This window comes from Saccoglossus kowalevskii, chromosome 16, assembly GCF_978046115.1.
Source record: "Saccoglossus kowalevskii chromosome 16, keSacKowa6.1, whole genome shotgun sequence".
Classification (NCBI taxonomy): domain Eukaryota; kingdom Metazoa; phylum Hemichordata; class Enteropneusta; family Harrimaniidae; genus Saccoglossus; species Saccoglossus kowalevskii.
The window spans coordinates 19,689,924-19,709,268 of record NC_140656.1 but is presented as its reverse complement, the minus strand read 5'-3'; the positions used below and the strand labels follow the sequence as shown (position 1 = coordinate 19,709,268).

Here is a 19,345-nt window from a genome sequence, read left to right as displayed (position 1 = left end):
ACACAACACCAGTTTACTTACCTTTCTGTAACATTGCTGCCTTGCTAATTTTCTGATTGGGATTTTGAACCAAAGCAGGTATGATTGTTTGTAAAGTATCAAATCCAGCCTGAAAAGAAACAAACAAATTCTACATGATTGTAGCTTGAGAAGAATATATGAAATGGATTAACTGAAACTATGGAGTCAATGCATAATTTCAAGTTATGACAAAAATCATGATTGAGAAGAATTTTGAGAAGATTTTCATGGGATTACGAGTGACGTCATTATTTTGTTTTCGAGTAACAATTCACGGTGTCAAAACAGAAAGATCTGTAAATCATACGCCTATTTATGCTAATTAAGTGTGATGTCTACAGATATCAGTACATGTGTATTTACAGTTATAGTTGCCAATATTTTCAACAATTTACAATAATTTTTCACTTCTTAACGGTATTTTTCAAAATAAACATTAATTTAATATAACAAGTAATTTTATTGTATTTTGCGAATAATTGTTATCAAAACTAAAATTCTTGTATCGCGGTGATAAAAACTGTACCACCACTGTTTTGTCCACGTACTGTTTGGGCACTTCGCGACTAATGAGACAGATTTATTGTGAATATTGTGATGTCTAGTATAAAACATCAGTTAGTGATATTTTGCGTTAAAAATCACTACCGGTACTGTGAATAATATGCACCAAGGTCAAGTAATAAAATTAAAATAGATACCTTGATATTGACCCTTCTTTTCTGTTCAGCATTTTGATGATTTGCCTTCTTTGAGTCATTAGGCTGGTCATGAAATAAAGATTATATTGTATACTTGCAACATGGGTATTGTTATAGAATATATCATATACTAATCAAGTAAGTTGCTATCACCATAATACTGCAAAATGGCTTCTTAATACTTGTAACCCTCAAATTGCAGTAAAATCAGACAATGTGTCTCAAGGTCACTAGATTGAATGTGTAATTAATTGAGGGGAGGTTGAAGACTCACAACATTTCAAGCTTTCTATACTTTATAAAATCATTGCTCCTTCACATGCATGTCATCACAATACATGCTTTGGCTTTCACCATTTTTGAAGTTGCACAAAGAAGTGCTGTCAATGTTAAACTCATGATAACATATTTTAATGCAAATCGACCACAAAATAATATTTGAGATTGTTTGGGAACTGGTTCACAGAAGACTGGAGATTCTTTTGCTCAGTGATAATTTTGGATTAATTCCATATTCGTAACGTTTGTTGACAATGGCAATTGGATTCATATATAAAGTTATAAAATCTGTCTTGAGACAGATTGCTTTGGTTGCCTGGAGGCAATAGGTTTGTCATACTGATTTCTTTTCACAAGATGATTCTGTCATAATTTTGGAAGTAGTTTTATGCCTTGTTCCATTATATCATACTTATCAGACTCAATTGGGCGAACAGGTCCTGCCTCCAACACACTTATTTACAATGTAAAACTTTGCAGTGATTTAGATGAGCTTTAGTTAACATTTACTTTCAGTGTGCTAGGGGGTCTGTAGAGTCTTAATATTGCTGCAAAGAGTCACCATTCTTGTGCAGTTACGATGTCATTGTGGAACATCACCACATGCAGTGGTCAATATTTAATTAGATCTCAGCTAAAAATACCACAGTGTATTCCACTAAATCAGTCCATCCATTAGATACTCAGTGGTAGAGTATAGAAACAGCAACTGAGCAACATAGACATTTTCACTAGTTTTGAGCAATTTTTGAATAATTAATTTTTTAAGTATTTTTCTAGCTGAAAGATTCTTTCTTTAGACAAAATTATTCTAGCAGAATTAGCTTTCTCATGATTTTTTGCATCTTCAAGAACAAACAAACAAACAAATGAAAGAAAGCAGACCCCCCCCCCCCCGAATTTCTGAAGAACCACCCCTTAGCACAAACCCATCTCACCTCCTCATCTGCTAGTGAAAACTTCTCCTGTAATGCAATCATCATAAATAATATCAATTAGAATATTTTCAGAACTGACATGAAATGATGACAAGATTAGAAATTCAAGAAGCTCAAAAAACAACAACATAAACTGACATCAATTATCAGATGGATATTTACCTCTGGAGTGTCCATTGGTATTGACTTCGGCATATCAGTAATCATTGATTTAGACGAGATAAGATAAGACGACGCAGAATCTGAAACTACAAACAAGTCATTGTCAATTACAATTTGACTGTAAATCAAATGTCAGTTGTGTGAACACTTGGTTGCTATGTTAGCCACCACAAGTATGCCCTCGATCTGTGAAATAAGACCAAAACATCCAGCTGATAGCAAAATCGAATTCAGAAATCAAAAAGCGAAATAGAAAAACTATTTATTTTGTTATCAGTTGCTGCCAACACTATCATGATTTGGAGAAGCTTTTTCTTGGGGATCTACGAGAATTGGTGCCCTCCAGTGGCTATCATATCACCATCTCCAAAAGAAAGTGCTCACAATTTTCACCACCTTAGCAAGCAATTGGAATAGAATGATGTATAACAATGAAGTTATTTATGAGAATATTGTAAAGTATTCACTCATTGGTCGATAATATTGCAAAGTATTCACTCATTGGTCGATAATATTGCAAAGTATTCACTCATTGGTTGATAATATTGCAAAGTATTCACTCATTGGTCGAGAATATTGCAAAGTATTCACTCATTGGTCGATAATATTGCAAAGTATTCACTCATTGGTCGATAATATTGCAAAGTATTCACTCATTGGTCGATAATATTGCAAAGTATTCACTCATTGGTCGATAATATTGCAAAGTATTCACTCATTGGTCAGTAATATTGCAAAGTATTCAATCATTGGTCGATAATATTGTAAAGTATTCACTCATTGGTCGATAATATTGTCAACTATTCACTCATTGGTCGATAATATTATAAAGTATTCACTCATTGGTCAATAATATTGTAAAGTATTCACTCATTGGTCGATAATATTTTAATGTATTCACTCATTGGTCAATAATATTGTAAAGTATTCAATCATTGGTCTGTCTGACAGGATGGATTCAGATTGGTAAACACATATCTGAGACATATATTAGAAGGTTTTAAATGTACCATGTAGAACTAAATTTGAGTCATACTGATCAAAGTATATCCAAGATATAGCATTGTACAGATAAGAAGGATGGATGTCACAAAAGGTAAACAAATGAACATCAACTCATTTATTAGTCTCTACACTGGTTAAATGAGGACATGCACTATATGAGATGTTATAATACCTTTGACTGCTGTAGAGGGCGTTGACGTGGTAACAACTTCTGGCTGTGATGTAGTACTTGAACTCAATTTAACATTCACTGCACTTGAAGCCTTGGTAGGTATTTCAGTTGAAACCAGCAGACTACCAGAAGGAAGGTCACTCAACTGACTGCCACTAGCCTACAAACAATACACAGAACTGTGTTAGATTTGTTAAATAATACAGTAATCTAATACTTCGATCACTCACAATGGATTAAATAAATAAAACATACAAATTTTAAAAGCCTTAACATATTGCAAATTTGTATGCATTTTTCTACAACCTTCTAACTTTGGAATCAACTTCTATTTGCAACAAATTATAATTAAATTTGTCAAATAAATAAAGAAAAAAAATTATGCAAATTTATGTGGTGAGTGTTGACAAAGTACACACTGAACAGTAAAGCCAAATCACTCACAGAAGTAGGAAATATGTTTCAAGTTCACCAAAGAAACATGAATTTTGGGAAAGAATACATGTTAAAACAATCAAATGTAGTAAAATGGAATGCCATTCATGGACAGATGTCTTGAACATCAATAGCTATTTGCTCTCATTGTCACAAAAATACATTGTAATGTTGACATACAGGTGTAAAATTTGCATATTTAATTGCTGAAACTGACCATAGTGATTTGCTCTCACTGAATGGGTATGAGAATAATTTTAAAAACATTATAAACTGCCAAATGAAACCACCACACAATATTAAAAACATTCACATATTTTACTTTTTGAAGTAAACTTTTTCCCCAAAATAATGCTGCATCACTTTCTCTACTTTTTTTTTCAAAAATGTTGATGAAGACATGTAGAAGAAGAATTCATTATGTCTAAAATCAACAACAATTGTGGGAAAATTTGTAAAAAGATAAAACCAAATTTGGCAGATAAAATATAGTGGTCCATATAAAACTCAATTCTAATATTTACTAATCTTGGCACTGGTTGTTTGCTTACTTTAGACTAATGTACCACTAAACCCCAAAACTTGAATTGATGAATGAGATGAATTTTAAGAAAATGTAATTGAATTGCTAAAGTTTAATCAAAACTTTAATAATTCCATTGGAATTAAATATTAAAATTGCTTCACCTAATATGGTTGTATAGATAAAAGAGTAGGTGACTGTACTTTGGTCATCATATAATGTAAAATAATTGACAGAAGAGAATCCAGATTTGATTAAATTTTAGGTAAATTTGCATGCATATTAAAGCTACTGTAGTACCAGAGATATGCACCATAAGGCCAGACTTTTTTTATTCCTTGTTTCTCGAGTTTTTATAAGTAAGTAATTTTGAGGAGGACGAAAAAAAAGTAAAATTAATTCTTTTTTTCCATAAGATTTGTGGGATTCTCAAAGAATTGTGAGTGAGATCATTGATCGGAGAGAAGAAATGAAATAAAATTTTATTCCATTTATAACCTGGTTGGCAATGTTGCCAATTGGAGCACAATTTTCAGCATTATTGAGGGATTTCTCGGTTTTTGACGACAGAGTTACACGGCGTGTCACCACAAACCACGGCGCCGTAAAGTATATTTCTGCGCGAGAAATCGGTACTTTGATCATGATACTCCTATGAAAATGCAACTTGGATTTGTGAGGCGGCGGGCGGAAAAAAAATGAAGATAAAAATAATTTTTTTTAGCAATTTGTTGAACTCGCGAGCAATTACGCTGAAATAAAATTTATATTTTATAAATTTTATATTTTATTTCATTTTCGGCTCCTGTTCATTCGGCGGGTTTGCGAAACAAGGGATAATAAAAGTCTGGCCTAATTAGTATCTATTGTATAAGGTCACAAGGTCATCTGTCAGTTACTGTGCATATTTACAACCAAAAAATTAATGTATCTGTAAAGCACATATCAATCAGAATCTTCAGAAATGTACATCTGGTCAATGTCAGCAGCAATGTGACTAAGGATAAACATACATAAATAGACAAGTGTGCTAGCCTCAATGACACTTCTCAGTGTTACTTTATTCTCTGCACAAAGAAACCTAACTACCTCCATCATGAAAAATATGCTTCCATAAAAACTGATCTAACAGACTGGCAACTAAGCTCAGTTCCATATTAGTAAAATTACACTTACATGTATCAATGTTTACTACCAGGGGTGAGAGTGGAGTGGGGGGTATGGGTAGAACAGAAGAACTTTTTCATACAGCCATATCAAAATATTACGGACCCATGTCAAAAACCAAAAGTGCAGTATACAGTACATTTTGTAACGGGTGCTGTCAAATTCACCTACAGGAGGGATTGCTACCGTTCAAAATCCCCAGGGCGGGGAACAACTTTTGTTGTCAGGTTCCCCACAGTGAGTATTTTTTGTTCTGTAATGTATACTTACCGAAGCCAAGACAAAATTTGGTTGTGTTGTGGGTATTGGTATACTTGTTGATGAAACCAGAGCACATGCAGTGGGCATTGAAGAGAACTCTGTTTTGATTGGTTGTAATATCAGTGCCTGAGAGCTTGACGTTTGATGTACGGTCATATTACGCCCAGGATAGTTACCTGTGATTATAAAACATCAAACCCAGCAAGAAATATTAGTCTCAAAATAACGAATAGCACACACAAAAATTAACAGACAAATTCTATTAACTTTTACTATAAGAATATGACATGTGTACCTGTTGTAAGGAGCTGTGCTAAAAACGTGTTGTTGGATGCCTGTGATGAGGTGTTCACTGTATTCGGGGTACTGACAGCTGTACTTATTGACGGTGGAGGTGCGGGTGCAATATTTATCGGCTGTTTAGGTCTCATAGGACTAATTTTATTTTTAGGGCTTGACTGACTTGATCCTCCACTTCCTTGTCGTGTCCTTGTCACTGTCGCTGTGGTCGTCGGGGGCACGCTGCTAGTAGCCGTGGCAACAATTGGTTGCAACATTGCTGGAGCGGATTGATTCAATTGATTAAGTTCTTGTAATATCTGCGACGGCTGTGAAATTGTTGATGAAGGAAATGTAAGACTTGCAGCTGCTGTAGATGGTGTCCTACTCTGGGCAAGGAGATCCTTCGTTGTGGGTTTCTTATCAGAAGGGGAAAACAAGGGTTGCTGAGTCTGAGTTTGTGTAAAAGTCTGATTCTGATCAGCTGAAACGTTTATAAGAGTTGGCTGAAATAGACTGAGCATCTGACTCTGTGTCTGATCAATTGTACTATATGTCAAGCCCGGTGATGTCTGCACTTCTTGTGGTAACTGCTGCTGAGGCAATGTAAAGCTACCAGTTGACACTTGTTGCAGAGGTGGTTGTGAAGTAAAGTTTAAATTTGCAGGTAGAAACGAAGACATTTTGCTGGTTTGTACGGGAGGAGTTTGAGATAACAGGCTAGATGGTTGTGTTGCTACAGTTCTGAAAGTCACAGGCTTGGCTTGAATGTTGGACGTGGTTGTCGGCTGTGATAATTGTATCGCCTGTGCAATCTGAGCAGCGAGTGGATTAAGGGGAAGATTCATAGCAAGTGCAGCTGCTAGGTTACATGGTGGACTTGAAGCCATTGCAGACTGTGACATCATACTACTAGACGTAACTGTACTTGGTATAGATATACCAGACACAAACTGCTGTGGCGCACTTGTTGAGACAGGAGAACAAGGTAGTGATAGTGATTGCTGTTGTTGCACGCTGCCAGACGATTCTGAGGCTAGACTATTTATAGCGTCATCAAGGGAACCAGGTAAATTGGTGAACTGGCTTTGGAATCCCATATTGCCACTGCCTCCAGCGATCTATAAATCCACAAGATATGTTTATTATTAGCAAATATAAATAAACAGTGATTTCAAACTCAACTCATCTCGTCTCAAGCATTTTAACAAGCGACACTTCGAAATAGCTCTGGTGATAGTCATCCCATCAACAAAATTGATCATTTTGTTTAAAATGAGAGATTAGGTTCAGGTGATAAGCCATGCATATGGTTATCTCACTAAAAGTTCCTGCCATATCACAACCATGGCAGGTTATACTGTAAAATACTAATTTCCATTTGTAATCTATTTTCGCTGAAGAGATGATTCTGTGAAAATAAAATCCAGCGAATACACCATTGTTCCTATATTTCACATTCAAGTCATCAAAAATCAGTGAAAATAAACTCCATACCAAAAACCCCCAAATTCTTATGAGCGAAAATAAATTCCAGCAAAAAAATTAAGTATTTTACTATATGATGATTGTAATTGTCATCAACATGTTTCAAATTTCAAAGATGTATATATAGCAAATATCAGAGCACTTGGTCTGGTAGACTTTCCGAGAGGAAGTCGATAACAAAAATCTTCACTTAATCTGGAGAAATATCAGCTATGAATGCACTTGTTAATCCTGGCAAATAGTGTGTCATATTTGAATATATATTTAACATAAACTGATCATCTATCCTAGGGCAAGACCTACAAAATATGCTATGCTTGCAATTCTCTTACCTGTTGTTGAGATTGCAGTTGTATTTGTTGTTGTTGCTGCTGCTGCTGTTGTTGTTGTGGTTGTAATAGGTTATCTTGTAACAAATTGACACCATTATAACCGTAATTGTTCCCCATGAATACAAACATTCCAGGTGGTGCATTGCTCGCGCTATTTTGAATTTTTTCCAAAAAATCTATGAAAATAATACATAACAATGACATTAGTAGAGTAGAGTATCTAATAGTTGCATGTACGCTTGGCATTGTTGTGGACAGCAAACATGCATATTGATGTAGGAAACTGAGATAATATTTGGTTTATTCGTATTTTGGGAGCTATTATATGCCACATATGGTGGTGTGAATATATACAAATTGAGAAAAAACATTTCATGAATTTTTAAACAATTCTCATGGTGTCAGACTGTTTAAATTCTTTATTTGATGTTTCAAATTTAATTTGTATTTTTTAATCACGTTTCAAATGATGCCCAGATTCACAAAGATTTCTCCTTGTTCCAAACTTCTGTGGTAATTTGGAATGTGGGGCAAATTAAATATAATCGATAATTGGTGCATATTCTTCGGGCTTGAAGGTTCAGGAAAATGGTTTTCCATTGCTAAAGGTTTAGATCATAGAAAATAAATGCTACATTTTGTGTAATTTCACTAATTTAAGATATAGTTAATTGAACAGAGTAAATTCTTACAATGAGATAATTATCTAAATTAAGATTATGTTAATTCATGCATTGAGTCAAATTTGCTGAAATTACATGCAGCTAAGTGTTTGGAAAAAGCGCCCTCACAGGTAAAGCGGTATAGCAAATAGCACCCTCACAGTTCAATCACGAATACAATATGGCGTCATTATTTTTCAGATATTCTCATGCTATGAAAATATCGGTAGGCTAACTATTAAAAAATGTAATGCCAGTGTAAACCCAACTGCAAGGAAAGTATCAGCACCATGGTAACTATTACTTGAAACTTACATCAGTTTAAAAACTTTGAACACAAAGCAAGAATCACACGCCATCACTCAGTGACCATTCACAGTGGGTTTGTAAGTGAATTGTGACTCTAAACTCCATTTGAGTACTGTAGTCAACTGTACTCATGTTTAACTTCTAAGTAGATGCTGAATTTTTCATGATTGATAAACTGAAGATCTAGTACTTGACATTAACTGTTTACTATACACTCAGACCAAAGAGATAAATACCAAACCTATTACTCCGGCACTGTATACCATGATATCATCGCTACGTTACAACAGATTTTAGATTTTGACCATTAGAAACTCTGAAGTAATAGCAGAAAAACTATGCAAAATATTTTTCCTTCACTAAAATTTGTGTTAATTTTGATTTAATAATAAATTCACTGTTATTTTCTCTGTGTGACATACTGTGGAATACTTTATTTTCGCTGGAATTAATTTTCGCTGAAAAGGCTTTTTGAGGGTTTTGTATGGAATTTATTTTCACTGATTTTTTATGAGTTTAATGGGAAATATAGGAAAAAAAGTATATTCACTGGATTTTATTTTCACGGAATCATCCCTTCAGCGAAAATAGCGAAAATAAATTCCAAGCGAAAATAAAGTATTCTACAGTATTTTGTTCCTAGGAAATAGTCATGTAGAACATTTTTTTTTCAATTATTGACCCCAGAAAGATTTTTTTATTTGTGCAAATTTGTGCAAATTTTTTTTTTAATTCTGCTACACCAACCCAGAGTTTATAATGGTCCATTCCTAAGAAGAATAATTCATGAAAACACCACATACCTTGTAATGGTTCAAAAGTGTCCATATACTCTTCATCTAAATTAGGTTGTAGTTGAACTAATCCAGGTTGAATCATGTCAGCATTACCAGCGTGTGCTACCATGGAACAGAGTTTGTGATTAACAGAAGAGAAATTCAGATACACATCAAAAGAGGAGTCGTCCACATACATTTGCATGGATATCAAAATTGCACACTCTCAGAATACTATGATGTTATTATGGGATAATGCAAAGTACACACAAGACAATATCAAGAGGTTTTCTCTATTCTCAAGGGCATTTTCATCGCTTTGCAACCATCATTGGTGATAACAAAGGCCAAAAACTAGTTGTTGAGACAGTGTACAAGATTACCTCCAAGTTAGATTTCTTAACTGTCTTCACTACTAAGGTCTTTGACCAGTGTTCCACAGCAGCAAGCACAGAGCACAAAGAAATACAAATACGTAACTCAGCCCGCAACAGATTGGTCTCAAAATATAAATTGTTTGAGATGTGAATCACTTTGATCACGTATTCAAGGCTCAGAATCGGTGCATAGAAGTTGTGTCATCGTGGACTCCCATGCATTTTTTTAATTTTAAAAATCTTCATCATCAAACACTCACCATGTTCCATTTCTAAAGACTGTTGCATATTCCAAGCAGTGTTAACTCTTAAGCATCATCCATTTTTTCTGCCACAATTTTGAAGCAACATTTTGCAATTTTTGTGTACCGATACTTTTCAAGATTCGTGACTAAACAGACATAATTTTACATTGGCACCATCAACATTTTTGCTTAGCTATGAAAACTATAGATAAGTTCTGCATTCTGCAGTTATATTAATAAAACTTGCGCGCTTGTGTGCAAAAAGAAAAAATTAAACAATAGCTCATCTGAACACTGACCTCAAAACCAGGGGAAACGTGGTGAATAAATTCTGCGAGCTAGAAATGAACAATCCATTCTCACACAGAAATTGAATGACGGTGCTACAACTTAAAACTAGTTTATGGATATAAATTTAAGAATGTTGACAGAATCGTTACTGGCGCTCAAAGATTTAATGATATGCAAAACTGTCTTAGCAGGAATTTGGTTTGTTTTGACTTGAGCCTATAGAAGGACTGTAAATGAACTGTGACTTACCAATTTCCCTTGGATTGGGAAATGCAAAAGGTTGGTTAAGACTTGAGAATAAAGTATCTGTAAATTCATTGAGTAGATCTTGTTCTTCCACCAGCATAGGTGATGGCACGGGTTGTACTGTGCTTGTTGTGGGAATGGGATAGAATAAACGAGAGCTGTTCTCTGATTCTTTTAGTCTTTCTAAGAATTCTTCATGCTAAAAAAATACAATAATGTGTAATCTAGCGTCGGTTTTGGAAGAAGAGTTATGTAGAAAACAATCAAAGATCACTCTTTTGGCACTAATAACACACTCAAATATGAACACGTACATTTTTCAATTCCTGGAGATCTTCGTCTATACAGTCGAGATCGTTCCTTTCTTTGTAATACACTCTCCATCGTTTGTATTCCTGTACCACAGTTTCTAGAGTTCTCTTCCAGTATTTGCCCTCTATCACCACAGCCTGCAAATAACACAGGTAAAAAAAGTGTCAAAAGCATAGAGTACTCAAACTGAACAGAATTTGCTTTTATTGAGTGGCAGCTATTGCCATTAAATTCATCCCCAAGTCTCATTTTTGGGTCCTTTCAGACAATACAATACACAGATTCTCTGCAAATAAATTCCACCACTGAGAAACCGAGGTTTGAAATGCAAATACTTAGGATTGGCAACCATGTGATATGAGCAAATTACGTCTATTTAGGATGCTACATAATTAATGCATCTGTCTGTAACCATGGCGATATAAATATCCAGTAAAATGGGCATTTCGTTATAACTCTCATCTTGGTTAAGATCATTTAAATGCTTTCAAAAAATTGTGTGTGTGTGTGTGTGTAACTAATCAGAACTTATTTTCGTTTGTTTTAATCACATGGGACACACATCAAACACAATGTAGCAAGCAAATGTGGAGTTTTGTGTGAAAATTTCCAATGATGTTACTGTCTACATTTCTTCTTAAAGTACTCACAAATATTACATGTCTGTCAATAACATGTATTATTATACATCTGTCACTGTAATGCCATAAGTTACAGCAAGCCGTAATTTTGCGGTATTTTACGGGGTAATTTCATCCTACCATATTAGGAAATGCAAATTCTAAATATGGAATAATTAGACGCGGAAGCATCCTCTAATAATAAAAACAAACATGGCTGCCACCAGGGTTTGACTTGACTCCGCACAAAGAAGTTCGCTGATTCTGTTCTAAACGTTTTGGATTTCGGCATTCCCATGATGTATCCTTGGAAGGAATAGATGTATAATAATAAGGTTATTACGTGGATACCTCAAAGTATGCACTCAGACAGCACACAAAAATAAAACAGAGACATCACCATCAAATGAATTAATTTTGAGAAAAACAAAACAAAACATTTGATGTGTATGCAGAATAATTTGATGAATTTAGAGCATTGAAATGGCCATCATTCAGCCATCTTGAATCAAAATGTGAAATGAATGGATGGGCATATATATCCTAAAATGTGATTAGGTGAATTGTTTCTGAATGAAATTGTAGTGTATGCTCAGTAATTGAAAGTGAATAATAGTCTAGACATATCTAATATGAACAAAAATCAGATTTATTAAATCACTTCTTAATTTGCAATTTAATATATGGTCCAAACATTATATTTCTATTTGTTATTTCTCATATTTATGTAACTGTTGTTTCCAAGCTCAAGTAAAATGCATATTTCTAGTATCATGTGCCAGCTTATTCATTAAGGTGTCACACAATGACACTCTTCAATGTTTTTATGGCAAGAAATTATATTAAATAAAAAAAAAATAATAAATAGTCATAATCTGTTGTACATGTACATGTAAGAGCTAATATTCATGAATTCATTTGCAACCAGAATCATCACTACATGTTATCCTATCCTATCCTATCCATGTACATTTTTTATTAGTTTAATGTTTTGATGATTAACATTCAATATGCATTTAGAAGATATTCATACAAAAAAAACATGTGTGTGTATTATGATATATAAAAAAAAATATGAGATATCAAAGATAAAGCAGTAGACCAAAAAGAAAGATTATCGACAGTAGACCATCTTTAATCAAAGCACAAAACGAACATGTATCCATTTATGGCAGAAATGCTAAATATAAGTGAAAATGCTACATTAGTGGAAAAAATATGGTAGAACATGTATGATGTATATGCCAGATATATTTATGAATGAAAATGGTTTGTAAGTTCTGGAGATAAATTAGTATGGCCAAAAATCATTACGGCGACTATCTTTGATCCGAGTGTAAATAAAATAATTTGAATAAAAACTGACAAAGCATGTCTAAGATACTACAACAAAAACAAAATGGCTACCAGTCAGGAATCTTGGACCAATCACTAAACCACTGCATGTGCATAGTTGATAGTTCCCACATAAAATACTAGGCATATGCAAAAATCAGTGGTTCTGAGACACGACTCTGGATGGATGGACTGGCAGATGGACGGGGCGGGGGGGGGGGGGGGGGGGAGACTGGGACTTAAAGATGAAGATAGAAAAATGAAAGCTTTAATTTCAAACAATATGTAATTTATCTTGTTAGGAATCAATTGGTGGAACAGGCACATTCATTTCCCAACTAGTCCAACTCTAATTCCTGACCATCCTATCCTCTATTTATATTCTTCATTAAACATATGTAAGAATTGACCATGTTGGTGCATTATATCACAATATCTGCAACAGATGGTTTCTATACAGTCTGTATTAGATATGCCGAGGTCTCTAGGTTTCCCATACCATCTATTAACCAACTGACCACCAAAAGTCCATGGCAATGACACATTCAACATACAAAATTCCACTAAACCCTGTGCCATAACTGTTACATTTGTGTATAAAAAAAACAAAAATTATCCCTAAGGTTAAAAAAAAGACATTAGGATTAAACTAACAACATCTGTTCACACATAATAATACTGCTAATTATTATACTGAATCAGCCAGGGGCTGGAAAAACTATACATGTATCAAATATATACAATTATGTTCTATTTAAGGCACTTGCCGTCACATAGATCAGTCAAAACATGATACACAACAGACAGCAGTGTTTGGTCGGTAGGTTTCTACAGCAGCTGATATAAGATTGAAGTTTACATATGCACTCAGAGTGGCGATAATGCACTTGTAATAAATCCATTTACATGTAAATGTACTTTAGTTCTATTAATATAAATATAAATTGCATGTTAAAAAAACAATAAAGGAATGAATAATAGCCGAGACATTTTATTGAATAAAGATAGCAGGAAAAGATTAACATATACATGAATTGCGCCCTCTGTGGTAGTGGTTGAGATAATGTTATTTAGGCTTGAGGATACGACTAAGCAAAAAGACCTCAACATTAAGACAAATTCAATGTTAACCTCTGAACTTTGACCTCTGTAGCTATATGCACACATAAACTACACATAACCCATTTACTCTCTAAGAATTACATTCTCTAATATAAAAGATAAATTATTTCAGCTTTATTTAGAATCAGTCTACACACACGCACGCACGCATGCATGCATGCACGCAGACAGGCAGGCACGCACGCGCGCACACACACACACACACACACACACACACACTGCACAATAGACAGTTCAATTTGTTTTGTCCCATAGTTACAAAACCAGAAGCATAGGGGTAAAAATGTTTGATTTTCAACAAATAATTTAGCCAAAATACCAGTGACATTTGTTTAACCCTTATCCTGTCAGCCCCATGTACATTTACATTGACTTGACCATAAAAAGGCCAAAACAGCCATAGAGCCAACAAATATTGCAAAACAGTTGTACCTTATTGGCTACCCAACCCTAACAGTCAGACCAATCAGAGAGCAGCTTGTTTGCCTTAGGTATATGCTTCAACTCAAATACAATATCAGCATAACATCACACTGACTCAGGCAGATCTATTTCCCAGGTCATTCAAGTTAAGCATCACATGGTAGTTGACTCCTACTGTACATGTAGTTTACATATACATTGTACACATACACATATACATACGCATACATATACACATACATACGCATACACATACACATAGATATACACATATACATACGCATACATATACACATACATATACACACACGCATACATACATATACATACGCATACATATACACATATACATATGCATACATATACACATATACATATGCATACATATACACATACATGCACATACATATACATACGCATACATATACACATATACATACGCATACATATACACATACATGCACATACATACGCATAAATATATACACATATACATACGCATACATATACACATACATGCACATGCACATACATATACACATACATGCGCATACATATACATATGCATACATATACTGTAAAAACTTTAAAATTTCGACCCCTCTAAAAATTCGAACGCCTATTTATTTGCCGGGTTTCGGTGTTTTATTTACCTCCAAATTTTCGACTCCACTAAAAATTGCCGACTCATTCTTATTCGAAAATTGCAACCAGTTTTAGTTTTCCCCCAAACGAAAAAAACAAACGATGTGAGCGTTCAAACGGGACCTTCCCCGAAGGCATGAATCCGGGTTTCTGATTGACTGAGAGATTTTTATTTTATTGGTAACGAAAATATATTCTAAATAAACGAAGTTTCAAATAAAAACGAACACAAAAATCTCGGCATGCTGCGTTTCTGAATTGTTGATTATTACTCAGTAGTGATTATAATAATGTACACAAAATAAATTTGTTGAATTGTTATGAAATACAAATAAAAGTCAACTTAGTTTCATCGTAAGCGAATAATTCCGGTCTCGTATAAACGTTTGATGCTGTAGGATATCCGCCATGTTCTCTTAGGTCAAATAGGTCAAATCGCTAATTAACCAATCAAAAAGCTGAATGATGCCAACGTGTTCAAATTACCATAGCTTATTTAAATATGTTAATGTTATTGAACGCAATGCGGAAGAGATTGATGTTGTAGTACGATCTTTTGGCTTGGATTTTGATGCAAAAACGGCATGATTTTTTTTAAATAAAAAAATTAGTTTTTAAAAAATAAACTGGGCATCTGAAGAATAATTTAATTGTTCACAGTGATAACAGCTCATTCTCGAAAGGAAGCTTACCCGCTCACGCTAGTCATGATAAAAATCCTACACATGTACTCTTGAATAGACGTCAATGACTACGGTAAAACTTAGATTCTATTTTAGCCGACAGGATTGATTGAAATGTCAAACAAAAAAATGACGCCAAAATACACCTTAAAAGTTCCATTTTATTTTCTTAAATCCCATTTTATTTTTTAATCGAAGGGCGAATTTACGGCAGAATCTGGTCCCTCAAATAAGGGACACTTGAGCTTTGATTCTAACCGGATACATTGCACTGGGTCGGGGAGATAGTTTGCTAAACTTTCATGTATCTTTTGTCCAATGGGTACCTGTACTTCAAACATTCGCAAGTTTTCCTAGGTAGTGCGAAACAGCTTTGTCTTTTGACCTAATTTTGTGCTGACCTCTTCTCCGCGTCTTGATGTTTTGTTTTCCTTGTCATAATACTCACTGATTGATGACTTTGTTTTGAGTTGTTTAGCCTACAACTCGGCCACATCTTTGTTTTTACCGTGAAACATGGGGAAGTTTACGTCAATTGACGGACATTACATTTTTTTTAAAAACTAACGAAGCACACTGTCTATCATCCCCATTTTTTCATTTGCTGATTTCTATTCTGAAAAATTCGACCGTCCGAAAATGCACCTTAATTTTGACTCTAAAAACACGTCACATTTCTAACACCAATTGGAGTTTTTACGGTACACATACACACATACATACGCATATGCATACATACACACATATACATACGCATATGCATACATACACACACATACATACGCATATGCATACATACACACACGCATACAAACGCATATGCATACATACACACACGCATACATACGCATATGCATACATACACACATATACATACGCATATGCATACATACACACACGCATACATACGAATATGCATACATACACACATATACATACGCATATGCATACATACACACATATACATACGCATATGCATACATACACACATACATACGCATATGCATACATACACACATATACATACGCATATGCATACATACACACACATACATACGCATATGCATACATACACACACATACATACGCATATGCATACATACACACACATACATACGCATATGCATACATACACACACATACATACGCATATGCATACATACACACACATACATACGCATATGCATACATACACACACATACATACGCATATGCATACATACACACACATACATACGCATATGCATACATACACACACATACATACGCATATGCATACATACACACACATACATACGCATATGCATACATACACACATATACATACGCATATGCATACATACACACATATACATACGCATATGCATACATACACACACATACATACGCATATGCATACATACACACACGCATACATATGCATATGCATACATACACACATATACATACGCATATGCATACATACACACACGCATACATACGCATATGCATACATACACACATATACATACGCATATGCATACATACACACACGCATACATACGCATATGCATACATACACACATATACATACGCATATGCATACATACACACACATACATACGCATATGCATACATACACACACATACGCATATGCATACATACACACATATACATACGCATATGCATACATACACACACATACATACGCATATGCATACATACACACACATACATACGCATATGCATACATACACACATACATACGCATATGCATACATACACACACATACATACGCATATGCATACATACACACACATACATACGCATATGCATACATACACACACATACATACGCATATGCATACATACACACACATACATACGCATATGCATACATACACACACATACATACGCATATGCATACATACACACACATACATACGCATATGCATACATACACACACATACATACGCATATGCATACATACACACACATACATACATATATACACATATACATACATATATACACATATACATACAATGTACGCAAACATACATGTATACACATACGCATACAGATATACATACAATGTACGGAAACATACATGTATACACATATACATACGCATACGCATACATATACATATACACACCCACTCCCAATCACAATACTGCGAGATTAAATTTACAATACTGTAATTATTGGCTTGTTTTTATTTTTGCTTACTTTGCTGAAAGCCAAATGAGGTACTTATTTAAAGCGCAGTGCATATGAAATAAATATATTGCATTTTTCACAAACCATAGAAGTCTTCTAAAGTATTATTTAAACATACCAGTGAATATAAAACTGAGTGAATATTTCTGATGCATCAAATCTGCTCAAACTAAACCCAGCAAATATTTTCCACTTGACTGCAACCATACATATCTAACAATAACACACACAAGTGACTATGCTGCACTTATGTAAATTGTCTTCAAAAGCAATAAAAAAAGAGCATTGAGTTGCATCATAAAACTTTAATGACACAATAATTAAAATTAATTAACATTATATGGAATTATATTCAGGGCTCGAAATTCAGGCCATGAAAACTAATGCCTTCTTATTGAATATTTCATTTTTGGAAGTATCAATGAGTGTAAGGCATATTTAAAAATGTTGGTCTTGAAATTGGGTGAATACCGAAGTTCAAGCCCTATACATTGAATAAATTGAAGGGAAAAAATATGAAGATATTTCATACTTGCTTTGCTTCGCTGCCTAGTGATCCACTTTGTGCCACTAATTCAAGACATGTACACTGAATACAAGAGATACAGAAAGATTGAAAAGTCAGTGCAGAAGTCTTGTTTCAAATTTGCCTTTTGCGTCACCGTACTATTACCGGACTCTGCTGTAAATCCTCCCGTCTGTTCACAGAACCAATTTACATCAGAATTCGGTATATTTTTTATGCACCAATACTAAGTTCCAAGAGAGTGATTTGAATTGTGTTATTTCTCTACATTCTTACACAACTCAGAGATTCAATATTCTACCAGTGCTTGGGTAAGATATACAAAATTGTCAAATCATAACAAGGGAATTTAAGTTCAGAAAATTGATTTTGTCTCTGATATAATTCCAAATAAATGGATACTACATTAGATATCCCACTCAAGAAGGAAGGTATAAATGCACCAATATTAACTGACTGTAAAATGCAAATTTCAAGTACTGTTTATGTATCAGCTTTATATATTTTGCATACGCATACATTACAGCAAAGCTTATTGTATGTACACCATGACCATATCGATCAATACTGACCAAAACCAAAGCAAAGCAAAGCAAAGCAAATTTCTAGCACCCAGCTGAACTTGCCAAGAATGCATGTACTTAACTAACCAGCCAGCCAGCAAGCAGTCCTTACAATACAGTATATATATGTGAATTTGAGACATTGCATACTTTTAACACAACCCTATTTACATACCATGCATTTTACTAGACCAAGCAGATGACCATAAAAGCCATGATGCTGCCATCAGAATTGTCAGTT

At 34.4% G+C, this 19,345-nt stretch overlaps 1 protein-coding gene across 1 annotated transcript in view; it reads right to left on the bottom strand.

Annotated features, from left to right (window-relative positions):
* Positions 1–19,345, bottom strand: part of LOC102805469 (MLX-interacting protein-like) — a 70,117-nt gene that overhangs the window by 7,389 nt on the left and 43,383 nt on the right. The window contains exons 4-15 of the mRNA XM_085490927.1: positions 18,548–18,604; positions 10,984–11,118; positions 10,673–10,868; positions 9,538–9,633; positions 7,764–7,939; positions 5,960–7,064; positions 5,674–5,840; positions 3,279–3,438; positions 2,102–2,187; positions 1,940–1,966; positions 723–785; positions 22–109 (exon numbers count right to left, since the gene is read on the bottom strand). Of these exons, the coding sequence (XP_085347053.1) occupies positions 22–109; positions 723–785; positions 1,940–1,966; positions 2,102–2,187; positions 3,279–3,438; positions 5,674–5,840; positions 5,960–7,064; positions 7,764–7,939; positions 9,538–9,633; positions 10,673–10,868; positions 10,984–11,118; positions 18,548–18,604 (2,356 nt within the window). The remainder of the gene's footprint in view (positions 1–21; positions 110–722; positions 786–1,939; positions 1,967–2,101; positions 2,188–3,278; positions 3,439–5,673; positions 5,841–5,959; positions 7,065–7,763; positions 7,940–9,537; positions 9,634–10,672; positions 10,869–10,983; positions 11,119–18,547; positions 18,605–19,345) is intronic.